Raw genomic sequence first — 27,745 nt, 5'->3', positions numbered from 1 at the left:
CTTAAGGGGAGGATCTGGGTGTTGGTGACACGCCACTGAGTCCCTGGGCTAGGCAGGGGAGCTGGGGAGCGAGAGGAACCAGGATGGGGGGGGGGGGGGGGGGGTAGTACTGGATGTCTGAAGCTCTGGCTTATTTTATTAAGGCTGGACATAGACCATGGACAGACAGACTGATGGACAACTCACTCCATGTGACTATATTATGATTTAATTGGAAGGTAAAATAATATCCAGGAGAATATGAACAGAATGTGAATAGAATATGAGATAACTGATTTAGGGAAAAATAGCTGTATCTTTATCAAGGGTGACAATAATTATGGACCTGCCTGTATATTTGAAGTCTAGTTTCATTCAAATGTATCAGCCTTTCCAGACAGAACATTTTCTCTAGCACAGGGGAGTTCAACTCAGAGTTATGGGACCAGGTGGAATCTTTCAAAATCTTAATAATAACTCGGCAAAAAGCATCGGATCGGATTGAATCAATTTGAATTCAGCCTGTGCTCTTTTTAGGTCACATGTCTGAGCAGCTGGAGCAGATTCGGAGTCTAATATGTTTTGGATTGAGGCCAATATCCAGTAGTCTTCGGGAGAGGTCATAGCTTACAGTAGTTCTACATATTTTCCACTATCCAGTCTAACAGACACTATTCTTTAAAAATATATGTTTTGGGGGGTATTTTATTGTTTTACAGACAGTGAAAGTTGGAATGTAGACAGATACAGAGGGAGACAGAGATAAAGGGCTTAGACAGGATTCGTACCCATGTCGCCGGGTGTATATGTGGTCCGGAGTCTGGTGGGCTAACCACTATGCCAGACTCCGACACAGCAGGCACTATCCTGCTCTAAACACATGCCGGTTCAGCTTGGAGATCTGTAGCCACAGAATATTAACAACATTGTAAGTGAACAGAGTGTACTCATATGGGTTGATCTGGGCAATTAGTCAATGGAGGGCGGCTGGGGGGCTGGTGAGCATGTGAACTCGCAAGCACACTGCGCGTGTGCACAAATGCTTACTTACGCACACACGCACGACACATGCACACACGCGTGACACACACACACACACACACACACACACACACACACACACACACACACACACACACACACACACACACACACACACACACACACACACACACACACACACACAGAGGTGTAGAAGTTAAATGTTAGGGAAGGGATGGAGGGGTTGTGAGTTACAGTTCAGTGTGTGTATGTGTGTGTTTGTTTTATGGGGTAGAGAGCACTGGTATTCACCTGTCGACCCTTGGGTTGGATGGTAGACGGCAGATCCTGTAGAGAAAAGCCCACCAGTGACAGAGAGAGAGTTTACTCCAGAGACAGGCATGTAGACAACCATAACACTGTATACGGAACACAACAACACACAGACATCAACATTCCCTCCACTCCTGTCAACGTTTTAAACAGAGAGAGGGGACAGTCAAACAGAGTTGCGCTTTGATGAGTGTTCGAGAAGAGCATCGGCAGTCTCTCTCTCTCACACTCTCAAAGAGAGAGGAAGCAGAAAGCAAGCAAAGCAGCTTCAATACCAAGGTGTACAGCTAGTAGGTAGGTAAGTTCGTAGTTAGATAGGTAAGAGGTAGGTTCGTAAGTAGGTAGGTAGGTAAGTAAGTAAGTAAGAAAGTAGGTAAGAGGTAGGTTCATAAATAGGTAGGTAAGTAAGAAGTAGGTAGGTAAGTACGTGAGTGAGTAGGTAGTTAGGTAAGTAGGTCTAGCAGTGGATAAGGTTGGAGGTAGTTGTATAGGAACAGAGTTGTAAAGGACCTGAGCCTTTTCTGTGACTGACTGAGGATTCCCAGTTCCTCTGCATACTAAAAGGCTGTCAGCAGAAAGGCACAGCACACCGCAGCATTTTTACAGCACATGGCAGCGTTTTACAGCACACCAATTTGTAAACAGAGATATCGGAAATGTGGCTATAGTCAAAGGTTGGTCTGAACAACCAGCATCATAACTTAATGTGATATACAACTGAAAAGAAAAATACATAAAATATGGGAGAGGGGTTTCATCAAACTGAAAAAACATATACAGTACAATGATAACAGACAACAGCTGGGGGAGAGAGTGAAAGGTCTGGGTTGGTCGACTTGAGGGAGAAGGGGACAGTTTCGATGTTTGGTTGGGTGTTTAGGGGTTGGGGTCCTTACCAAGATAGAACTGTTAACACTGGAGTGACCAGTGCCATTGGCAGGGGATTGCCTGGAGGTGGAGGGGGACTCTCTCTGTAACAAGACACACAGGTCAAACACACACTCACAAACCTACGCGTGCGCACGTGCGCGCACAGGGGCTTCATGCACCCATTATTTTAGACGGGACAAGAAGTACGTGAGGATAAGGGGGGTGGTCCAGATTTAGCAGGTATATTTTTCTGCATAGGTCACCTGTTCAATTGTCACGTTAATTAATGATGTACACTGACTCTTTAAGAACTGTTATGCCTTAGGAGTTTAAAATAAACTAAAAATATTTGACACATGCTTCATAAACAACAGGTGTAGTAGACTAAATGATGCATGTCTATGGTGCATGTACTATGTAGACACCTGAGCTGAACCATGAGAAAGACTGGGCATCAACCCACTACCACAATCAGACTTGGGGGGATGTAACCTGATACTCAAAGAACAACTTTGAATATCAAAATCAAATGATTTTGGCCATTGTAAAAGTGATTGCTGTCCTCGTTGTGAAATTATCAAGCAAAACTACCAAAACTATTGCTGATGGTGAACCTGAACTCGACTAATAAAGCCTAATATCACACTAGCCATTTTAGCATTTGAATGCTGAAGTTGTCGTGCAGATGTGCAACATCAGGAACAGCTGGTTGGTCAGCGTGCGAAGCTGGGCACAGTGAGCAGTTTGACTAGGCTACTGATATTGCCTGGGATTGTTTGGCATGCAAAATGACTTGTAGAGCAATGACTGTCAAAAAATGCATTTCGACACTGAAGGAGAGAGGACGCATCAGTTGTCACAAAAGATTAGGTGTTTCCGGAAGGTAAAAATAATGTAATATTTGTGCCCCGACGATTCATACCGTTTGAATTGATTTTCTGACCGATGCATGCTACATTTGGATCGGTCTGGCGTCCACGGACCGTAGCACTTTTCTCTTAAACATTTTAAATGGGGACCAATGTGTATCAATGAATCTTTACATCCCTACCACACTGGTATATAGTGTCATAACCCAAGAAGTAAAGCAATTTTCCAGCAGGCATGCCAGCTAAGATAGTTTGACAAGCTACTCTAACTTGGGGTAGGGCTGTGGCAGTCATGACATTTTGTCAGACGGTTATTGTCACATAAAAGACTGTGTGTCTCACAGTAATTGACCTTTAATGAACATAAACAGGTTTAGCATCTCCAGGGCTCCATGCATACAAGCCGCTGATGCACGCCTTTGGAACATCTACATTTAAAAAAAGTCTAATAAACCAATTTAATTTACAACATCACAATAAATCCATGATGTGTTTTATTCAGGTCTTAAGAAACATTATGATATGAAGAGAATGTATTTCAGAAGAACAGAATATAAGTTGGCCTACTGTATGTTACCTGGCTATGCGCCATGCTATTATTATACCTTTATTTCAACAAGGAACAGAGACTGAGACCAAGGTCTCTTTTACAGCTGGGCCCTGCGTATACATGTTTACACATACAGTTTAGGTACAATGATTAAGAAACTACACAAGACAAACAAAACGATCACAGATAACACAAAAAAAATACAGCAGCAGATTACATTTACACATAGGTTATTCCCCTACAAGAACTTGCATTACCCGAAACAGTTACAAGTAATACAAAAATAAAAATCCTCCAATAAATATTTCAAATGGGCAAGGGGGACAAGAGTCTCAAGTTTAAGTTTAGTCTGCAGGCTATTCCATAGGCAAGGAGCGTAATAGGAAAAGGCAGCCATACCCAACTCTGTGGAAATCGCATGGGCCTAGGCTTGTTCATTTAGTTGATTATCAATTTTTGATTATATCTGATTTTAGTAAGAAGAATATAATTGAACTTAGCTGAATAAAACGTTTTATTTTTTATTTTTAAGCGAGTGCACATATAAAGTGGCTATGTTGAGCATAAAAGTGATCATTTGAAACAGGTCCTATATGCTACATTTTGAGTTTTTTAGCAACTTTAGTTGTGAATGATACAAACCTTAGAACGTCTTAGAAAATCAAAACATATACAGTGCATTCGGAAAGTATTCAGACCCCTTCCCCTTTTCCACATTTTGTCACACTACAGCCTAATTCTAAAATGGATTAAATACATACATTTTATTTTCGAAAACCTGTTTTTGCTTTGTCATTATGGGTTATTGTGTTTATATTAATGAAGAAAAAAAACAATTGAATCAATTTTAGAATAGGGCTGTAACGTAACAAAACGTGGATAAAGTCAAGGGGTCTGAATACTTTCTGAACGCCCTGTATAAATATAACACTTGTTTCACTCCACACATCAACCACTGTTTGAGGAGCATGCGCTCGCTGTCCGGGGGTGATATTCCGCCCAAACTCTGTGTGCCATGGGCTCTCCAACCTTGTTCCTTCAGCTACCCGAGTGGGCTCCCGAGTGACTCAGTGGTCTAAGGCACTGAATCTCAGTGCTAGAGGCGTCACTACAGACCCAGGTTCGATTCCAGGCTGTATCACAATCGGCCGTGATTGGGAGTCCCATAGGGCGGCGCACAATTGGCCCAGCGTCGTCCGGGTTAGGGTTTAACCAAGGTAAAGGAGAGAGAGATGGAAACGCATGGTGGTGATAGTCTGTATAGCTGAATGTAATGTGTCACTCACTTAATTCTGAAAATACTATTTTTTTTACCTATTACTAGGCTATTCAAAATCAAATACAAATGTACTATAATTGTAGGCTAACTGTAAGCCGCCCTGCACAATCAATGAACCAACAGCATCGCCTAGGGCTATACGTTCTCTCCCAGACTCATGGATAGACATTTTGTAGCGTAGCATATTCATTTTATTTGATTTAACTAGGCAAGTCAGAGATAGGTTAAGAACAAATTCTTATTTACAATGACGACCTACCCCGGAGGACGCTGGGCCAATTGTGCGCCTCCCTTTGGGACTCCCAATCATGGCCGGATGTGATACAGCATAAGGTAACCAGTCCATCCAGTATGATAATTATACAGCCTACACTCAACGGCGATTACTCAAATTTTTTACATTTTGAAGTATAGGCTAGACCAATTATGTACCACATCTTAAATACATTTTGTTTTACGTTTTTATGCCATGCCTAATATCAGGTAGTATGCTATGTATTGTATAACAGCACAATCACAATTTTAATTCCGTGTTTTTTGGGGGGGGGGGGGGGGGCTTGGGCTCATTAGCGGTTTGAATGAATCATCATCATCCCCTTAGAAAGCTCTGTCCATTTCGTTATGTTAGGCTTTGAAACAACATCCACAACAACCATGTTTTACACTGTTTCAACCTGCTGTTGAAGTTCTTTCTTAAATTTTATCATCACAGTGAGGTGAGTTTTAAAAGTATGATATGCCTACTGTTTTGATGTGTGTTTGATGTGGTTTTCAATGGCATTTGCATTGATGTCAGAGTGGTTAGAGGAAGAATAGAGCCCTGAGTACCAGGCCATTAGGACCTGATGGTAGTTAGCTAGTTGGGTACTACAAAGGCATGTCCAGAGGATATAAAAGGAGATTACGTCATGTGGAATGTTTCTGCGGTCATGACTCATGACTGCCGGTGTGGTGGTAATACAGTCACCGCAACAACACTAGGAGGGTACTCTGCTTGCCTGGTCTTGTAGTCAGTGTGCCCCCTCTGTAAAATACAGTAGTCAGTGTGCCCCCTCCGCAAAACACAGTAGTCAGTGTGCCCCCTCTGCAAAACACAGTGGTGTGCCCCCTCCGCAAAACACAGTAGTGTGCACCCTCCGCAAAACACAGTGGTATGCCCCCTCCGCAAAACACAGTAGTGTGCCCTCGCCGCAAAATACAACTTTTATATAAAAAATTATGATAAAACTTAGCCTTAAAATGTAATTTAGTAATTAATTTTGTCAAAAAATATGTAAAAACAGAACAAATCTGAAGGAGCACGTGCCCTTGTGCCCCCTATGGGCATGAGGCCTCTGCGCGTGCACACACACGTCATAACTATGCCTACCGGACGGACGGACGGACGGACAGACAGACGCCAAAGCCACCATAACATAACAACTGTTGCTATTTCAGGAGAGGAGTGGGGGGTCACAAGTACTACACATCGACAACAGCCTTACATTAGAGATGGGGTTACACAATCTAGTTACTATCTAGTAACACCAATACAACAAAAATCACATTTCACACTCCACAATAAACAAGTCCAAATTACCGTCATCAATGTCTTCAATGAGCTCATAGACTGTGCAATCAAATCAACATGATTATCCTACTTACTATTCGTAATAGCAATGATCCCTGCACATCCCTATCTCGCCACAGAGGGGCAGTAGATTCACAAAGACTGGCTCATGAAGGTCAGGCTGGAATGTTATTTGCTAGGCTAAATCATCACTAGCTCCCACTTGGCATTACAGAGTATCAACAGGGAATTCTGGTCTCTGTGTGACTGACTGGCCAGCGGTGTGGGGTCTGTGTGTGTGTGTGGTCGGTGCCAGATCACAGAGTTCCAGGGTTCAGGGGTCAGGGTGGGGGGCATTATGGGGGGTTCCGGTATCTTGGTTGTGAAATTGGTGTGCAGCACGTCTGACCCAGCCTTGAGCAGAACACAGTAGAGCACACAGAACCTCACCCGAGAGAAAGCGTTAACACACACACACACACAGCCACCAGGCAGGCGGTTGGTTAGTCAAAGGGTCAGGAATTTAAACATTCACAACATCAACAGAGGATGTGGGTAAGGAGAGAAGGGAGGGGGAAATGGCGGTGCGTTACCTCACAGGAGGATCCTTGTGTTCGGTAGCTTGGCACTATCTTAAAGGTGATGCTGCCTCGCATCTCTTTCTGTGGACACAAACACACATACTCAGCATTTAAGTACACATGTACGCAGCACACACACGTACACACACAATGTCCACTCACCAACATCCTCTGTAGTTGCTCTACGGTCTGGTTGGCCACACTGATGCTGTTGATCTCTCTGATCTCATCTCCTACATGCAGTGTTCCTACAACACACACGGCAGACAGTTTTTGTTCCAGTTTGTCCTTATTGCAATATTCATTATGCGTCTCAGAGTGCTGATCTAGGATCAGGTTCCCACTGTCCATATATTCTTATTTATTATTATCTAAAAAGGCAGAACTTTTCCTATATCAGCACTCCTACATGTACTCTGAATACAGTCGTGGCCAAAAGTTTTGAAGATGACACAAATATAAATTTTCACAAAGTCTGCAGACTCAGTTTGTATGATGGGAATTTGCATATACTCCAGAATGTTATGAAGAGTGATCAGATGAATTGCAAAGTCCCTCTTTGCCATGCAAATGAACTGAATCCCCCAAAAACATTTCCATTGCATTTCAACCCTGCCACAAAAGGACCAGCTGACATCATGTCAGTGATTCTCTCATTAACTTCTTTATGATAGGGGGCAGCATTTTCACTTTTGGATGAATTGCATGCCCATAGTGAACTGCCTCCTACTCTGTCCCAGAGGCTAATATATGCATATTATTATTACTATTGGATATAAAACACTCTGAAGTTTCTAAAACTGTTTGAATGATGTCTGTGAGTATAACATAACTCATATGGCAGGCAAAAACCTGAGAAAAAATCCAAACAGGAAGTGAAAATTCTGAGACTGGTCAATGTTCAACTCATCGCCGATTCAATTCCCTGTAAGATATGGATCTGTTTGCACTTCCTACGCCTTCCACTAGATGTCAACAGTCTGTAGAACGTGGAATGACGCTTATGCTGTGTTGTGGGGCCGGATGGGAGGGGAATGAGTCAGTGGTCTGGCAGATTGCCAGTTCCTGGTCACGCGCTTTCCTCATGATATCGCCTTGCGTTCCATAACTTCTACAGACATGAAGGAATGCTCTGGTTGGAACGTTATTGGATATATATGATAACAACATCCTGAAGATTGATTCTCTACTTAATTTGACCAGTTTATTTAACCTGTTATATAACTTTTTTAAGTTTTCGTCCGAGTTTGCCTGCATTTGCGCGAGTGTTTGGACATGTGCACTAAACATGCTAGCAAAAGTAGCTACTTAGACATAAGTAATGGACATTATCGAACAAAACAACGATTTGTTGTGGAACTAGGATTCCTGGAAGTGCATTCTGATGAAGATGATCAAAGGTAAAGGAATATTTATGATGTAATTTCGTATTTCTGTTGACTCCAACATGGCGGAGAAATGTTGTTATGTTTGAGCGCCGTCTCAGATTATTGCATGGTGTGCTTTTTAGGCAAAGTTTTTTTTTTTAAATCTGACACAGCGGTTGCATTAAGAACAAGTGTATCTTTAATTATATGTAAAACATGTATCTTTCATCAAAGTTTATGATGAGTATTTCTGTTATTTGACGTGGCTCTCTGCAATTTCTCTGGATATTTTGGAGGCATTTCTGAACATGGCGCCAATGTAAACCGAGATTTGTGTATATAAATATGCACATTATCGAACAAAACATAAATGTATTGTGCAACATGATGTCCTATGAGTGTCATCTGATGAAGATCATCAAAGGTTAGTGATTAATTTTATCTCTATTTCTGCTTTTTGTGACTACTATCTTTTGCTGGGAAAATGGCTGTGTTTTTCTGTGGCTATGTACTGAGCTAAAATAATCGTTTGGTGTGCTTTCGCCGTAAATCCTTTTTGAAATCAGACATGTTGGCTGGATTCACAACATGTGTAGCTTTAATTTGGTGTCTTTCATGTGTGATTTCATGAAAGATTGATTTTTATAGTAATATATTTGAATTTGGCGCGATACATTTTTCTGGCTTTTGGCCAAGTGGGACGCTACCGTCCCACATATCCCAGAGAAGTTAACACAGGTGTGAGTGTTGACGAGGACAAGGCTGGAGATCACTCTGTCATGCTGATTGAGTTCGAATAACAAACTGGAAGCTTCAAAAGGAGGGTGGTGCTTGGAATCATTGATCTTCCTCTGTCAACCATGGTTACATGCAAGGAAACACGTGCCGTCATCATTGCTTTGCACAAAAAGGGCTTCACAGGCAAGGATATTGCTGCCAGTAAGATTGCACCTAATCAACCATTTATCGGATCTTCAAGAACTTCAAGGAGAGCGGTTCAATTGTTGTGAAGAAGGCTTCAGGGCGCCCAAGAAAGTCCAGCAAGTGCCAGGACCGTCTCCTAAAGTTGATTCAGCTGCGGGATCGGGGCACCACCAGTACAGAGCTTGCTCAGGAATGGCAGCAGGCAGGTGTGAGTGCATCTGCACGCACAGTGAGGCGAAGACTTTTGGAGGATGGCCTGGTGTCAAGAAGGACAACAAAGAAGCCACTTCTCTCCAGGAAAAACATCAGGGACAGACTGATATTCTGCAAAAGGTACAGGGATTGGACTGCTGAGGACTGGTTGTCAATCAAGACTCCCCAGACCTTAATTCCATTGAGAACTGGTTGTCAATCCTCAAGATGCGGGTGGACAAACAAAACCCCACAAATTCTGACAAACTCCAAGCATCGATTATGCAAGAATGGGCTGCCATCAGTCAGGATGTGGCCCAGAAGTTAATTGACAGCATGCCAGGGCGGATTGCAGAGGTCTTGAAAAAGAAGGGTCAACACTGCAAATATTGACTCTTTGCATCAACTTCATGTAATTGTCAATAAAAGCCTTTGACACTTGTGAAATGCTTGTAATTATACTTCATTATTCCATAGTAACATCTGACAAAAATATCTAAAGACACTGAAGCAGCAAACTTTGTGAACATTTATATTTGTGTCATTCTCAAAACTTTTGGCCACGACTGTATACAGTGCCTTTGGAAAGTATTCAGACCCCTTGACTTTTTCCACATGTTGTTATGTTACATCCTTATTCTAAAATTGATTAAATATATATATTTTCAGCAATCTAAACACACTACCCCATAATGACAAAGCAAAAACAGGCTTAGACATTTTTGCAAATGTATAAAAAACAACTGAAATACCTTATTTACATAAGTATTCGGACCCTTTACCTCATCATTCTTAAATGGAAGAAGTTTGGAACCACCAATATTCTTCCTAGAGCTGTCCGCCAGGCCAAACTGAGCAATCGGGGCGAAGGGCCTTGGTCAGGGAGGTGACCAAGAACCCAATGGTCACTCTGAAAGAGCTCCAGAGTTCCTCCGTGGAGATGGGAGGATATTCCAGAAGGACAACAATCCCTGCAGCACTCCACTAATCAGGCCTTTATGGTTGAGTGGCCAGACAGAAGCCACTTCTCAGTAAAAGGCACATGACAGCCCACTTGGAGTTTGCCAAAAGGCACCTCAAGATTCTCTGGTATGATGAAACCAAGATTTAACTCTTTGGCCTGAATGCCAAGCGTCACATCTGGAGGAAACCTGGCACCATCCCTACGGTGAAGCATGGTGGTGGCAGCATCATGCTGTGGGGATGTTTTTTAGCGGCATGGACTGGGAGACTAGTCAGGATCGAGGCAAAGATAAACAAAGCAAAGTACAGAGAGATCCTTCCAACAGGACAATGACCCTAAGCACACAGCCAAGACAACACAAGAGTGGCTTCGGGACAAGTCTCTGAATGTCTTGAGTGGCCCAGCGAGAACCCGGACTTCAACCCGATCGAACATCTCTGGAGAGACCTGAAAATAGCTGTGCAGCAAGCTTGAGAGGCTCTGCAGAGAGGAATTGGAGAAACTTCCCAAATACAGTTGTGCCTAGGTTGTAGCATCATACCCAAGAAGACTCAAGGCTCTAATTGCTGCCAAAGGTGCTTCAACAAAGTACTGAGTAAAGAGTCTGAATACTTATGTAAATGTAATATTTCAGCTTTTTATTTTTAACAAATTTGCAAAAATGTCTAAAAACTTGTTTTGGCATTGTAGTTATGCGGTACTGTGTGTAGAATGATGAGGGAATAAAACAATTTAATCAATTTTAGAATAAGACTAATGTAATAAAATGTGGAAAAAGTCAAGTGGTCTGAATACTTCCAAATGCACAGTAAGCCCAGATTTCACAAAGTCTGGAGAAGTGTTTGACTTCTCAAGAGCCACATTAGTATGATCCCGCAATCCACAGAGACCGACATAAAGATGACCTGGAACAGCTCCAGTGACACTACTTCCAACTAACCCTTTATGATATGTGGATTTTTTTGTACAGAGCTGATAATGAAAACCCACACTAACTCCCGTCTGTAGGTCTAGAGACCTGGAGGGGATAACTGCTCTCAGCGAGTGTTTGATACGGACCTGGCTTGTTTCCTACCGGTGTATAACGTGTTTGTGAGGTACAGTTGAAGTCGGAAGTTTACATACACTTAGGTTGGAATCATTGAAACTCATTTTTCAACCACTCCACAAATTTGTTGTTAACAAACTATAGTTTTGGCAAGTCGGTTAGGACATCTACTTTGTGCATGACACAAGTCATTTTTCCAACAATTGTTTACAGACAGATTATTTCACTTATAATTCACTGTATTACAATTCCAGTGGGTGAGAAGTTTACATACACTAAGTTGACTGTGCCTTTAAACAGTTTGGAAAATTCCAGAAAATGATGTCATGGCTTTAGAAGCTTCTGATAGGCTAATTGACATCATTTGAGTCAATTGGAGGTGTACCTGTGGATGTATTTCAAGGCCTGCCTTCAAACTCAGTGCCTCTTTGCTTGACATCATGGGAAAATAAAAATGAATCTGCCAAGACCTCAGAAAAAAATGTAGACCTCCACAAGTCTGGTTCATCCTTGGGAGCAATTTCCAAACACCTGAAGGTACCACGTTCATCTGTACAAACAATAGTACACAAGTATAAACACCATGGGACCATGCAGCTGTCATACCGCTCAGGAAGGAGATGCGTTCTGTCTCCTAGAGATGAACGTACTTTGGTGCGAAAAGTGCAAATCAATCCCAGAACAACAGCAAAGGACCTTGTGAAGATGCTGGAGGAAACAAGTACAAAAGTATCTATATCCACAGTAAAACAAGTCCTATATCGACATAACCTGAAAGGCCGCTCAGCAAAGAAGAAGCCACTGCTCCAAAGCCGCCATAAAAAAGCCAGACTACGGTTTACAGCTGCATATGGAGACAAAGATCGTACTTTTTGGAGAAATGTCCTCTGTTCTGATGAAACAAAAATAGAACGGTTTGGCCATAATGACCATTGTTATGTTTGGAGGAAAAAGGAGGATGCTTGCAAGCCGAAGAACACCATCCCAACTGTGAAGCATGGGGGTGGCAGCATCATGTTGTGGGGGTGCTTTGCTGCAGGAGGGTCTGGTGCACTTCACAAAATAGATGGCATCATGAGGCAGGAGAATTATGTGGATATATTGAAGCAACATCTCAAGACATCAGTCAGGAAGTTAAAGCTTGGTCGCAAATGGGTCTTCCAAATGGACATGGACCCCAAGCATACTTCCAAAGTTGTGGCAAAATGGCTTAAGGAGAACAAAGTCAAGGTATTGGAGTGGCCATCACAAAGCCCTGACCTCAATCCCATAGAAAATTTGTGGGCAGAACTGAAAAAGCATATGTGAGCAAGGAGGCCTACAAACCTGACTCAGTTACACCAGCTCTGTCAGGAGGATTGGGCCAACATTCTCCCAACTTATTTTTTATTTATTTTTTATTTCACCTTTATTTAACCAGGTAGGCTAGTTGAGAACAAGTTCTCATTTGCAACTGCGACCTGGCCAAGATAAAGCATAGCAGTGTGAACAGACAACACAGAGTTACACATGGAGTAAACAATAAACAAGTCAATAACATGGTAGAAAAAAAGAGAATCTATATACAATGTGTGCAAAAGGCATGAGGTAGGCAATAAATCGAATAATTACAATTTAGCAGATTAACACTGGAGTGATAAATCATCAGATGATCATGTGCAAGAAGAGATACTGGTGTGCAAAAGAGCAGAAAAGTAAATAAATAAAAGCAGTATGGGGGTGAGGTAGGTAAATTGGGTGGGTAGTTTACAGATGGACTATGTACAGCTGCAGCGATCGGTTAGCTGCTCGGATAGCAGATTTTTAAAGTTGTTGAGGGAGATAAAAGTCTCCAACTTCAGAGATTTTTGCAATTCGTTCCAGTCGCAGGCAGCAGAGAACTGGAAGGAAAGGCGTCCAAATGAGGTTTTAGCTTTAGGGATGATCAGTGAGATACACCTGCTGGAGCGCGTGCTGCGGGTGGGTGTAGCCATCGTGACCAGTGAACTGAGATACGGCGGCACTTTACCTAGCATAGCCTTGTAGATGACCTGGAGCCAGTGGGTCTGACGACGAACATGTAGCGAGGGCCAGCCGACTAGGGCATACAGGTCGCAGTGGTGGGTCGTATAAGGTGCTTTAGTAACAAAACTAATGGCACTGTGATAAACTGCATCCAGTTTGCTGAGTAGAGTGTTGGAAGCAATTTTGTAGATGACATCGCCGAAGTCGAGGATCGGTAGGATAGTCAGTTTTACTAGGGTAAGTTTGGCGGCGTGAGTGAAGGAGGCTTTGTTGCGGAATAGAAAGCCGATTCTTGATTTGATTTTGGATTGGAGATGTTTGATATGAGTCTGGAAGGAGAGTTTGCAGTCTAGCCAGACACCTAGGTACTTATAGATGTCCACATATTCTAGGTCGGAACCGTCCAGGGTGGTGATGCTAGTCGGGCGTGCGGGTGCAGGCAGCGAACGGTTGAAAAGCATGCATTTGGTTTTACTAGCGTTTAAGAGCAGTTGGAGGCCACGGAAGGAGTGTTGTATGGCATTGAAGCTCGTTTGGAGGTTAGATAGCACAGTGTCCAAGGAAGGGCCGGAAGTATATAGAATGGTGTCGTCTGCGTAGAGGTGGATCAGGGAATCGCCCGCAGCAAGAGCAACATCATTGATGTATACAGAGAAAAGAGTCGGCCCGAGAATTGAACCCTGTGGTACCCCCATAGAGACTGCCAGAGGACCGGACAACATGCCCTCCGATTTGACACACTGAACTCTGTCTGCAAAGTAGTTGGTGAACCAGGCAAGGCAGTCATTAGAAAAACCGAGGCTACTGAGTCTGCCGATAAGAATATGGTGATTGACAGAGTCGAAAGCCTTGGCCAGGTCGATGAAGACGGCTGCACAGTAATGTCTTTTATCGATGGCGGTTATGATATCGTTTAGTACCTTGAGCGTGGCTGAGGTGCACCCGTGACCGGCTCGGAAACCGGATTGCACAGCGGAGAAGGTACGGTGGGATTCGAGATGGTCAGTGATCTGTTTGTTGACTTGGCTTTTGAAGACCTTAGATAGGCAGGGCAGGATGGATATAGGTCTGTAACAGTTTGGGTCCAGGGTGTCTCCCCCTTTGAAGAGGGGGATGACCGCGGCAGCTTTCCAATCCTTGGGGATCTCAGATGATACGAAGGAGAGGTTGAACAGGCTGGTAATAGGGGGTGCGACAATGGCGGCGGACAGTTTCAGAAATAGGGGGTCCAGATTGTCAAGCCCAGCTGATTTGTATGGGTCCAGGTTTTCCAGCTCTTTCAGAACATCTGCTATCTGGATTTGGGTAAAGGAGAAGCTGGGGAGGCTTGGGCGAGTAGCAGCGGGGGGGGGCGGGGCTGTTGGCCAAGGTTGGAGTCGCCAGGAGGAAGGCATGGCCAGCCATTGAGAAATGCTTGTTGAAGTCTTCGATTATCACGGATTTATCGGTGGTGACCGTGTTACCTAGCCTCAGTGCAGTGGGCAGCTGGGAGGAGGTGCTCTTGTTCTCCATGGACTTTACAGTATCCCAGAACTTTTTGGAGTTAGAGCTACAGGATGCGAATTTCTGCTTGAAAAAGCTGGCCTTTGCTTTCCTGACTGACTGCGTGTATTGGTTCCTTACTTCCCTGAACAGTTGCATATCGCGGGGGCTCTTCGATGCTATTGCAGTTCGCCACAGGATGTTTTTGTGCTGGTCGAGGGCAGTCAGGTCTGGAGTGAACCAAGGGCTATATCTGTTCTTGGTTCTGCATTTTTTGAACGGAGCATGCTTGTCTAATATGGTGAGGAAGTAACATTTCAAGAATGACCAGGCATCCTCAACTGACGGGATGAGGTCAATATCCTTCCAGGGTACCCGGGCCAGGTCGATTAGAAAGGCCTGCTCGCAGAAGTGTTTTAGGGAGCGTTTGACAGTGATGAGGGGTGGTCGTTTGACCGCGGACCCGTGGCGGATACAGGCAATGAGGCAGTGATCGCTGAGATCTTGATTGAAGACAGCAGAGGTGTATTTGGAGGGCAGGTTGGTCAGGATAATGTCTATTAGGGTGCCCATGTTTACGGATTTAGGGTTGTACCTGGTGGGTTCCTTGATGATTTGTGTGAGATTGAGGGCATCAAGCTTGGATTGTAGGACTGCCGGGGTGTTAAGCATATCCCAGTTTAGGTCACCTAACAGAACAAACTCTGAAGCTAGATGGGGAGCGATCAATTCACAGATGGTGTCCAGGGCACAGCTGGGAGCTGAGGGGGGTCGGTAGCGAGCGGCAACAGTGAGAGACTTATTTCTGGAGAGATTAATTTTTAAAATTAGAAGTTCGAACTGTTTGGGCATAGACCTGGAAAGTATGACAGAACTTTGCAGGCTATCTCTGCAGTAGATTGCAACTCCTCCCCCTTTGGCAGTTCTATCTTGACGAAAAGTGTTATAGTTGGGTATGGAAATCTCAGAATTTTTGGTGGCCTTCCTAAGCCAGGATTCGGACACGGCAAGGACATCAGGATTGGCAGAGTGTGCTAAAGCGGTGAGTAAGGCAAACTTAGGGAGGAGGCTTCTGATGTTGACATGCATGAGGCCAAGGCTTTTTCGATCACAGAAGTCAACAAATGAGGGTGACTGGGGACATGCAGGGCCTGGGTTTACCTCCACATCACCCGAGGAACAGAGGAGTAGTAGGATGAGGGTGCGGCTAAAGGCTATCAAAACTGGTCGCCTAGAGCGTTGGGGACAAAGAATAAAAGGAGCAGATTTATGGGCGTGGTAGAATAGATTCTGGGCATAATGTGCAGACAGGGGTATGGAGGGGCGCGGGTACAGCGGAGGCAAGCCCAGGCACTGGGTGATGATAAGAGAGGTTGTATCTCTGGACATGCTGGTCTCAATGGGTGAGGTCACCACATGTGTGGGGGGTGGGACAAAGGGGGTATCAGAGGTACGGAGAGTGGAACTACAGGGTCCATTGCAAACCAAAACAATGATAATGAAAACTAGCCTGAACAACAGTATACAAGGCATATTGATATTTGAGAGAGACATACAATAAGGCATAAAGTGATTGCAGGTCTTGATTGGGAGAGCTAGCTAAAACAACAGGTAAGATAACAGCAGCAATAACAGGGTGCTAGTCTAACACAGCAACAACAGGTAAAAATGGCGACGACTAGGCAGAGAGGGTCGGATTAACTACACACAGATCCTGAGTTAAAGCACAGAGCCGACAGATAAAACACAAATAAACAGAATGGAGTACCGTGAATTAATGGACAGTCAAGCATGCATCAGCTATGTAGCCAAGTGATCATAGTGTCCAGGGGGCAGCCGTAGATGGAGCAGGGAGGCCTCCACTAAGCTAGCACGCGGCGTTTAAAGTTAGTAGCCCGGGGGGTGGTCTGCTCAGACGGAGGGGGTCTGCTCAGACGTGGTCGTGTCGACAGAGAATCCAGAGAATCCAAGCCGAATGGCGAAAGAGAGGTTGTGAATTGTAGAATTGTGTTTGCTAACTGGTGCTAGCTTCGTGGCAGTGGCGCTAACTGCGCTAGCTGCAAGCTAGCTGTGAGGATCAGAAGTAGTGGCTCAGGGATTACGGCAGGAATCCGGCGTTGTTGTCGAGAGACAGTCCGATGCTGGTAAATTGGTGAGTAATATCCAGGCTAATAACAGGGCTGGTGTCTGTGCAGAAGGTAAAAGCTACTAGCAGCGGCAAAAAAATTGCTAAATTAGCTTGTAGCTGATTTAGACCAGTTGTGATGGATTGGCAGGGCTCTGTGTCGGCAAAAAAAGGTCCAGTCCAATTGGCAAAAGAGGTATTGTAGCCCAAGAATTCGCTGGTAGACCTCTTCGGCTAGCCGGCAGATGGGCCTAGCTCGAGGCTAGCTCAAGGCTAACTGGTGCTTGCTTCGGGACAGAGGTGTTAGCCAGTAGTAGCCACTCGGTTGCAGCTAGCTAGCTGTGATAATACGGTGTAATTGTCCAGAGCTTGCGTCAGGAATCCGGTGATGTGGTAGAGAAAAAGCAGTCCTATATGCTCTGGGTTGATATCGCGCTTGCAGACTGGCAGGTATTGGCCCGGTATTGAAGCTGGCTGTGTCCGAGTTAAGGGCGAAGACCGCAGCAGTGGCTAACTGACTACTAGCTAGTAGCTAGTTATCTGGCTAGCTTCTGATTGGGGTTACGGTTCTAAAGTATAAAAAAAATAGCAGGTCCGTACCACATTGGGTGAGGCGGAATGTAGGAATGTATATTCAGTTCCTAGATGGAAAGTGAAATTAAAATATATACGAAATGTATACGAAAAATACGAATACTATTTACACGGGACAGACAGGACAAAGACACATCCGACTGCTACGCCATCTTGGATTATGATGGGAAGCTTGTTGTGGGAAGCTTGTGGAAGGCTACCCGAAACGTTTGACCGCAGTTAAACAATTTAAAGGCAATGATACCAAATACTAATTGAGTGTATGTAAACTTCTGACCCACTGGGAATGTGACAAAATAAATAAAAGCTGAAATAAATCATTCTCTCTACTATTATTCTGACATTTCACATTCTTAAAATAAAGTGGTGATCCTAACTGACCTAAGACAGTGAATATTTACTCTGTACTAAATGTCAGGAATTGTGAAAAACTGAGTTGAAATGTATTTGGCTAAGGTGTATGTAAACTACCGACTTCAACTGTATGTGTGTGTGTGAGGTGTATGTAAGGTAGACTGGTGCCAATGCTTCAGTATCAGGACAATGCAATGTATAGCTGGGCAATATGGACAAAAAAAACATATCACAATAAATTGACTGAATTACCGCGATAACGATAAATTGAATGATACGTTTATAACATTAATGTGCACCACAGTTGTTTTTTTTTATATCACCCTTAAAACTACTACTTTGAATGTTGTAGGTATTGTGAACCATCCCGAGGGGTAGGGATCAATGGGAGTCAGAGGGGTGGGGGGAATCCTGGCCGACGTCACAGAACTCCCCAAACACACCCCTTACTAAAAAAGGCACAGGGCAATTACGCACGGACAAAAGGGAAACAAGGGAGACGTGGGAGGAGAGAAACACATGGACAAAGAAACAAGGAGAAATATAGAACTAGAAAAGGAAACATTGAGACGACATTGAGAGACAAAGAACGGATTAAGAGACGAATAACATGCATGAATAATGCCCGTAGCGAAGAGCCAAAGCCAAGCCTAGTCACAAAAGAGTATTTAATTTGTTATCGAAAGACTCTTTGGTAAATAAGTGAAGTGCTCTAAACCAAGCTAGGATTTTGTTTCCCCTTTCTTGAACCGGCCGAGTGCCATTCTGTGAACAGTAAATAGATCATTTTTATTTTTGCAACTTAAAAAAGACGACTCTTCCTCTGTTTACGCCACACCTCGCTACTGCATAGATCGGAACCTCTCTGGTCACACTATCAATTGTCCCATTAACAATCCCCATATTAGCAAATTTATTTAATGTAAACACATTCTTCTAATAGGGCCCTATAGGTTATTTATCGTGATGACCGATATCAGCGAAATGTTCACGATAAGTGGTCAGTTTGGTGTCCATTATTTTCGGTTTACCGTCCCAGCTCTAACGTAATGTTCAGATATCCCCTGCTACGTGCACATATTGGGGAGACGTTCTGAACAGTGTGTGTGATAATATGCAGTAATAATGTATAATAGCATAGTCTGATAACCAGTAATAATGAGAATAGCTGCTAGTGTAATAGAAAGAGATGGCTGGCTACCTTGTCTGTGGATCATTCCTCCATGCATTATCCTGGCTACGATACAGTGGTTCAGATCGTTCATCTTCAGCGTGATGCCCTGGAGAGAGAGGACAGGGGTCAGAGGTCAGCAAACATTGAGGTCATAGAAAGGTCGTATAGGGTTAAGCTCAGGTTCAGGGACTGAGGCGCTAGGCTCAGTCCCTGTGAAAGCCTCAGTGAGCATAGAAATAGGCTACATGGCCCGCGCTCCACACTTGAGATCAGTGAGGCTGATCTCACACAGACAGGGAAGAGAAGGGAGAAAAAGCTAGAGTCGATAGTGTGTGTGTGTGTATGTCTGTGTGTAAGAACAGACTGTGTATGACTGTGCTTGTGGGACTGTTGTGCGGGATAATAAATACAGTTAGCGTTTGAGCGCGTAATTGCAGTGTCTAAGGTTGCAAAGCTACCGGTATTTTACCAAAGTTACCAGAATCTTCGGTAATTTTGGTAATGAACAGAAAATATATGGTAATATATGGTAACTTTGGTCATTTATACTTGAATAACTTAAAAAGGTTTTCATATATAGTATTAATTGTTTATAGATGTGTTCATATTGTCCATGAGTTTAGCAGAGTTGTGGACTCAAGCCACATGACTTGAACTCGAGTAACAAATTTGATGACTCGAGACTCGACTTGATAGAAAATAACTTGAGAATTGACTAGGACTTGGAGCCTCAAGACTCGACTTGAAATTTTCTGGCCATATTTTGTAATGTTTTGTCACTAAATTTGTGGCACAGAATCCGTGAATTACCCTCCACGCAGCCAGAGACAGTAGTCTCAAAATCGCCTGTGCAAATAAATGTATAATTCAACAAAAGATTGGCTAGTGAAACGCACACTTGGCCCTCTCATTGCAAACTGTCAATCAACACAGGTCAGGTAAGCTAGCGAACAGATTGATTTGCTGTACACACACACAAACAAAAGTTTGGGGTCACTTAGAAATGTCCTTGTTTGTGAAAGAAAAGCACATTTTTGGTCCATTAAAATAACATCAAATTGATCAGAAACACAGTGTAGACATTGTTAATGTTGTAAATGACTATTGTAGCTGGAAATGGCAGATTTTTTAAATGTAATATCTACATAGGAATACAGAGGCCGATTATCTGCAACCATCACTCCTGTGTTCCAATGGCACGTTGTGTTAGCTAATCCAAGTTTATCATTTTAAAAGGCTAACTGATCATTAGAAAACCCATTTGCAATTATGTTAGCACAGCTGAAAACTGTTGTTCTGACTAAAGAAGCAATAAAACTGGCCTTCTTTAGACTAATTGAGTATTTGGAGCATCAGCATTTGGGGGTCTGATTACAGGCTAAAAATGGCCAGAAACAAAGCACTTTCTTCTGAATCTCGTCAGTCTATTCTTGTTCTGAGAAATGAAGGCTATTCCATTGGAGAAATTGCCAAGAAACTGAAGATCTCGTACAACGCTGTGTACTACTCCCTTCACAGAACAGCGCAAACTGGCACTAGCCAGAATAGAAAGAGGAGTGGGAGGCCCCTGGTGCACAACTGAGCAAGTTTATTGTGCACATGAACGTTCGCAAGACTTCTGTTTAATTTCATTCAATGTATGGTTTCCTTTGTTCATATTTCCTGGGTTATGTCGGAGTTCCGTGTGTCTGTGTCCTATGTCGCGTTCATTCTGGTTGTGCGTAATAGGAGTGTGAAAGCCTCAGTGAGCATAGAAATAGGCTACATGGCCCGCGCTCCACACTTGAGTCAGTACGTTGAATACAAGAAAATTATTGTTCCAGGTGTGAAAGGAAATTAAATATCATTAATAATCATTAAGTCTGATTAAGACGAATGCATGTGGACATTTCCTTTTACATTGTAGAACCAGTTTATTGGGTGTAATTGCATGATCCTGAGAGAGGCCAAATGCTTATATGTACCTGTTTGAGCTCCTGCTAGATAGCTTCAATATGGTTTCACAAGGGGAGACTACAGTCCTGCCCTCTACCCGTGTCCCTTCAGATAGGACAGGTTAAGCCTGATATAGAGACTTTTTTTCTTTTGGGCTATTCTCCATGTATATTTGGTAAATATACTTTAATATTTTGTATGATATGGAGCTTTCGTCATTGGATCATCAAGACTAGTAAATATATCTACTCACTGAGCACGTCAACCCGAATTACCCAATGTGTGTGTTTATAGCCCGTGCATGTGTACGTGTTTGTGTGTGTGTGTCGTACCATAGGTTCGTCAGTGTTCTTCTGGAACTGCACCAGGCGTACTCGAGTCACGTTCTCCAGGTCCATGTCCCCGTTGGTGCTCTCGGGAGATTCTCCGTTCAGGTAGGGAGAGGTGGGCGGGGGCGTGACCCTCAGAGCCTCATCACTGTACACCTCATGGGCCACCACGTCATGGGTCTGGAGCAAGGCCTGGAGACAGGGGAACAGAAAAAGGGGGATTGGGAGATGGGGGGAGGGAGTGGGAGCAAGACAGAATGTCATCAAGGGTCTGCAGCAAGGCTCACCTCGACACACAGCAAGTAATAGATTCTCACACACAAACGGTATATTCATGAAGGCTTCATAGCATACCATAGACAGGAGAAGTCACCCCCTACCGCCTCTTAAAAACCTACATACAGACACCCATCACAGACTGCTAGCTTTATTCAATGACAGAGAGAATTTCTGAGAGGCACTTTAACAAAAAACTAGGGACATCGTAAGACATGCAAGCATAAAACCCCAACAAAGACTAACCTGCCACTGGATTCCCCTAGGGCATACACTCATCCCACGCACTTATCGAAAGTTAAAACACACACGCACACACACACACTTTACCACAAGAGCCCACTAATGAGAGCAGGCTCATGGGTTTGAAGATAATTAATCCCCCCACCCGCAGATAGAGGCTTTAAAGTGACAGTCCACCACTAACTTTATTTCAACACCCAGGTCTGAGGTGATTTCAGCAGTAAAGTGCATGCTACCTTCAGTCGAACAATGCTATGGACACAACATAGACGAGTGCTGTAACAGTGTCATAACTACTTTATATTAGGCAGGATTCAGGTTAGCAGAAAATGATTATACCTTCAGCAAACTACGCTACTACAACAGGTACTTAAAAGCTAGACACTCCTGTACTCAAGTTACAAGAGAAAAAAACTGAATTCCCAAACAAATGCATTCTGAAGTCAACCCCAGAGTTCTAGAATATCTGGTCAACAGTAGAGTTTGAGAAAAATAGAAAAATGTAATTCAACAGTCTTAGTAGCATGCTCCTGAGAGACTGGTGTCAGGCTGGGGACACACATACCTTTCCCTTTGTGTGTGTGTGTGTGTGTCTCTAGGAATGTGGCTGCTTGTACCTAATGGTGCCTCCCTCCCTCGTCTCACCTCCTCTGCCCCCCCCCCCCCCCCCCTCCTCTCTCTTCCCTCCACCTATCCCCTCTCCCTGCCTCCATTCTTGTCAGACTGGGTAAAGCTTGGCCCCAAATCAGATACGACTCACTGACCGCTCCGTTCCTCACAGAATCTCTCCCTCTTTCCAAAACGTCCCTTCCATCTCTCCCTCCACACTATAGCCTGTAGTGCTAGGCCCCAACTTTCTCTCTTCCTCACTTCCCTCTAAGACAGGCTCCGCTCCACATGGATACATTACATCAGACACATTCTCCACCCCTCTTTCTCCCCATTTCTTTCTCTCACTCTCTCTCCTGACTAATCGCTCACTCTGCCCCCGTTCCAACTGCAATCTAATGTTCTTCTCCTCCAAATGTCCCAATACAACTCCAACATATATACAGCTCTCTCTCTCTCTCCTTTCTCTATCCATCCTGTGGAAGTGTGTGATTAATAATGCCTCGGTGATAAGAGGACGACTCCTCCCTCCTCCACTTCCCCCACCCCCTTCTCTCTTTGTTGTATTGACCTCTTCATTGATCAGAGGGGAGGATAAGACACAGTGACGTGATGAGATTAACAGTGAAGCTTTTAAAGCACCTTGAGAAGTGAGACTGTTTTTCTGTCTTTAACACTGGGAACAAAAGACCAGGGAGGTCACTGATCACACACACACACACCACACACACACACACACACACCTATGGAGTCTTCCTATCTCTTCTGTTCCCCTCTTTCTCTGTGAGGGTCTCTAGAGATGTAAAGGACCTGATTTAGCACACTATTCTCTCTGTCTGTCTGTCTGCATGGAGTTTCAGTCTTGCCTACGGCATCCCACAGGGGGATTGACATAAATAAACTTTAAAAAAAACCTTCCTCTTCCTTTTTTATTTTCTCTTGCTTTCGGTCACTCTACCACCCTCCCTCTCTGTCCATCTTCCTTCATCTGCTCCCCCCTCTCTCTGCTATAGCTTCAGTCATGGCACCTAAACACAGCCAAGTCGAGGCCAAGTCGAGGTGTGTGTGTGTGTGTGTGGTTTCACTGACCATAAAGTGCGGCTGGGTCAGTATCCGTCTGAGCTCCTTGGCGTCGTGGTTCTCCGGGTAACAAGAGATCTCTTCCAATACCTGTGAGGTAGAGACAACAGCGCAGGGCGTCAGTCAGTTGGCCTTTCTGTAGAGTTAAAGTAGTCCTGCTCAATGCCTGTTCCAACCACACAAACGCAGGAGTGTATGTGTGGACTATTGAGTGACACAGTACATCAACCTCTGACCTGATTATACACACATACATACCCTCTCACAGTTCCTAAAACACACCCCTTTAGAATCACTTCAACCAGTAAAAACATAACTTTGAAATCCGTCAGCCCATGAACTCCCCCCTCCTGGCTTCTCTTAACCAATCAGAGTCCACCTTAGGGCTTCGTCACGCCCCCTGCCTCTGAGTGACTTGATTTGGCATCTGCTATGTCCCATCTGCCTGCTGAATGAGGCGATGGAGAGGTCTGGCGCATAGAGGTGTGTGTGTGTGTGTGGCAAATGAAAGGTGTATGACGTGTGTATTCATTGCAAAACATGAATCCAGTGCCATCACCATTGATCAATCAGTGTGTGTGTGTGTGTGTGTGTGTGTTCAATACTGTTGTATCCATTGACTCATCATCTCTGATCAATTTAAAGACATTCACACCTCTCAGACCCAAACCTAACATCATCAGAGACAAACAGTTTACATACAGTACTAGTAGGATATTACCAACTTTGAGATAAAACATGAACAGACCCAGAACTTTACAACCTCTTTTAGAGAGAACACACTCACAGCCACACTACAGACGCCTTTAAAGACTCACACACTGAGCTACAGCCTACATGGGTCGAGCTACAGCCTCACGTATGCATAGTCACAGACAGCTCTACGCTTTGCCCAGTCTCCCTCTGTCAAATACCAAAATGCTTTAAAACAAAACCAACTGGTTTTTCTGTCGATTTTGTTTGTGTGTGTGTTGGGTTGTGAAAGACGTCAGGGGGCTTACATATTCCAGGTGTCTCAAAGCGGCACTTGCGTCGTCTTGGGTGGAGCTCTTTAGACCAGAAGGAGGACACAGGGAGGGACAGTTATGCATGTGACCTCTGATGTTGTCGTTGCTCCTCACAGGAGGAGTCAGGGGTCATTGGGTCAAAGATCAGGGGATGTCAGGAGGGTCGGGGGGGTAAAGTTTGATAAAGGTAAAAGATGACGGCATCGAGGGGGGGGGGGGGGGGGGGGGGTGAAAGGTTAGTGTCTATACGCTTAGTAGAGCCACAGAGACAAGGGTCAAATCTGTGCTAGTATCATTTTAAAGCATTTCAGTGTCGCCAGTGGGGATCAGTAGCAGGAAGCCAAGCAGAGTATTTCAGCAGAAGTCCCTTTAAGTCAACGGTGGGAAAGAAAGAATAGAGGTTTTGTCCTGTGGTGAAATACTGGATCAATGTGTCTAACATTGACTAGAAAGACACTCAGATCAGAACTCAGGAAAAAAGTAAGGATTTCAGCAGAGACAAAATAAAAGGACCCACCACTAGAGGGAGTATGGCAACTAAAGAAACATTACACGCACACATGCATAAAAAAGGCACACACAAGCATGCACTCGCCCACACATCTGTTCAGTCTCCCTCCATACAACCTAATCCAACTAGACTAGTTCAAAAAAAGGGAAAACTATGACCCAGACACAACGATAAGTAGGCCATGACTAAGTCCCCTCCAGGACCAGACTGGGTCAACTCGAGTTGGTTCATTACTGAAGTCCTTTAGACTCCAAAGCCACATAAAGAGTCCTAACACTGCTCTAAAGGTCTTTTCCAGTGTTAATAGAGCTGTGTTAGTTTTTCCACCCACTCCCTCCCTCTCTCTTCTTCTTAGTCAGACATACATTTTAATTGCTCTCCACATACAAAAGAGCCCAATACAAACATTTCACACTTACAACACGTGCGCTTGTTTTGTCAAAGTCCATACACACGCTAACGATGCATGCCGCCACCCCCTCAGGCTCTCCATCTAGGCTGGTTCATTGAGAGTGTGTGAGTGCAGCTAGTTGGCTTGAGGTAAACACTATGTACCAGAGTATGCGAGGCCACTGGGCTGTTTGGTACCAATGGTGCATAAAGGAAGTAATGGCCCCAGAGGTCACAAAACAGCCCACCCCAATACACTCCACTGTTCCACAAACAACTACAGCATAGACAACAAATAACGGGGAAATGTGTGTGTGGGTGTCTTTTTGATGTATATGCGTGTGTTTGTGTGTGTGTGTAGTTCTGACACACACACATACAACTGAGAAAGTGCAAATAAACAAGCACTCTGAGCTCGTTATTCTTTTAATACGGTCTATAAATGGTCAAACAGACTGTGGAATAGCTTCACTAACAATGGGTGTGGAAAATCCCAAAAATTAATAGGTCTTTTAAGTTTGTGGAAAAGGCTACATACAGTGCATTCGGAAAGTATTCAGACCCCTGAATACTTTCCGATTTTTTCCACATTTTGTTATGTTACAGCCGTTACAGCCTTATTCTCAAATGGATTAAATAAAACATTTTCCTCATCGATCTACACACAATCGATCTACACACAATACTCCATAACGACAAAGCAAAAACTGTTTTTTAGAAATGTTTGCAAATAAAAACACCTTATTTATATAACTATTCAGACCCTTTACTATGAGACTCAAAATTGAGTTCAGGTGCATCCTGTTTGCATTGATCATCTTTGAGATGTTTCTACAACTTGATTGGAGTACACCTGTGGCAAATTCAATTGAATGGACATGATTTGAAAAGGCACACACCTGTCTATATAAGGTCCCACAGTTGACAGTGCATGTCAGAGAAAAAACCAAGCCATGAGGTTGAGGCAATAGTCCGTTTTTGGTGTTGAAGCATGGTGGTGGCAGCATCATGATGTGGGGATGTTTTTCAGCGTCAGGGATAGAGACTAGTCAGGATCGAGGGAAAGATGAACAGAGCAAAGTACAGAAAGATCCTTAATGAAAACCTGCTCCAGATCTCTCAGGACCTCAGACTGGGGCGAAGGTTCACCTTCCAACAGGACAACACAGGGGTGGCTCCGGGACAAGTCTCTGAATGTCCTTGAGTGGCCCAGCCAGAGCCCGGACTTCAACCTGATCGAACATCTGTGGAGAGACCTGAAAATTGCTGTGCAGCGACGCTACACATCCAACCTGACAGAGCTTGAGAGGATCCGCAGAGAAGAATGGGAGAAACTCCACAAATACAGGTGAACCAAGCTTCTAGCCTCATACCCAAGAAGACTCTAGGCTTTAATCGCTGCCAAAGGTGCTTCAACAAAGTACTGAGTAAAGGGTCTGAATACTTTCGTAAATGTGATATCAGTTTTTTTTATTTGTAATACATTTGCAAAACAACAAAAACTGCTTTTGCTTTGTCTTTATGGGGTATTGTGTGTAGATTGATGAGGGGGAAAAACAATTTAATCCATTTTAGAATAAAGCTGTAACGTAACAAAATGTGGAAAAAGTCAAGGGGTCTGAATACTTTCAAAATGCACACTGTATTCTATCTAATAGAATGCATTCCATTCCAAAACTGGCATCTCCCACTCTGACTGCCCTTGTCCACTTTTCTTTCAGGGTAGAAACCTTTTGGAATGAAACACAGGGCCTCACTGTTTGACAGTTTAGTTGAGTAGTTTCAAACTGTCTTGATCAAATGACTACCTCCCATATTGACTAGCTGTTGTTCCTTCAATCTTCTTAACAAATAAGCCATGTTGGCTGACCTACTATAGACCCAGTTTATAAACCCACCTGACCCCTAGAATCTGATTCAAGATCAGAGAGACCCTTCTAGTCAATACCTTCTTAATCTGTTTCTTTCAAAATCTGACCCCAGGCCAGATTGACCAAATGTTAAACAAACAGCAGGTACCCAAAGAACGCTTAGGAAGTAGATAACAGCATTGGAGAGTTAGATAGGATGTCTCAAATTACACCCTATTGCCCATATAGGGCACAACTTTTCACTACTTCTGATCAGAGCCACATAGGGCTGTGGT

At 43.8% G+C, this 27,745-nt stretch overlaps 1 protein-coding gene across 17 annotated transcripts in view; it reads right to left on the bottom strand.

Annotated features, from left to right (window-relative positions):
- The window catches only part of caska (calcium/calmodulin-dependent serine protein kinase a), a 228,309-nt gene that overhangs the window by 12,309 nt on the left and 188,255 nt on the right, over nucleotides 1–27,745 (bottom strand). For 8 of the 17 annotated variants that reach the window (XM_071340860.1, XM_071340865.1, XM_071340853.1 and 5 more), the window contains 7 exons: nucleotides 23,701–23,781; nucleotides 21,487–21,675; nucleotides 19,247–19,325; nucleotides 7,154–7,239; nucleotides 7,004–7,072; nucleotides 2,190–2,264; nucleotides 1,273–1,308 (listed from right to left, as the gene is read on the bottom strand). In XM_071340860.1, coding sequence (XP_071196961.1) covers nucleotides 1,273–1,308; nucleotides 2,190–2,264; nucleotides 7,004–7,072; nucleotides 7,154–7,239; nucleotides 19,247–19,325; nucleotides 21,487–21,675; nucleotides 23,701–23,781 — 615 coding nt within the window. Of the gene's footprint in view, nucleotides 1–1,272; nucleotides 1,309–2,189; nucleotides 2,265–7,003; nucleotides 7,073–7,153; nucleotides 7,240–19,246; nucleotides 19,326–21,486; nucleotides 21,676–23,700; nucleotides 23,782–24,692; nucleotides 24,741–27,745 lie in introns of all 17 variants that reach the window. The other 9 variants (XM_071340850.1, XM_071340848.1, XM_071340851.1 and 6 more) reach the window with 3 other exon arrangements.

Source organism: Salvelinus alpinus, chromosome 14 (assembly GCF_045679555.1).
Source record: "Salvelinus alpinus chromosome 14, SLU_Salpinus.1, whole genome shotgun sequence".
Lineage (NCBI taxonomy): Eukaryota > Metazoa > Chordata > Actinopteri > Salmoniformes > Salmonidae > Salvelinus > Salvelinus alpinus.
This window is presented reverse-complemented; position numbering and strand designations above follow the sequence as displayed.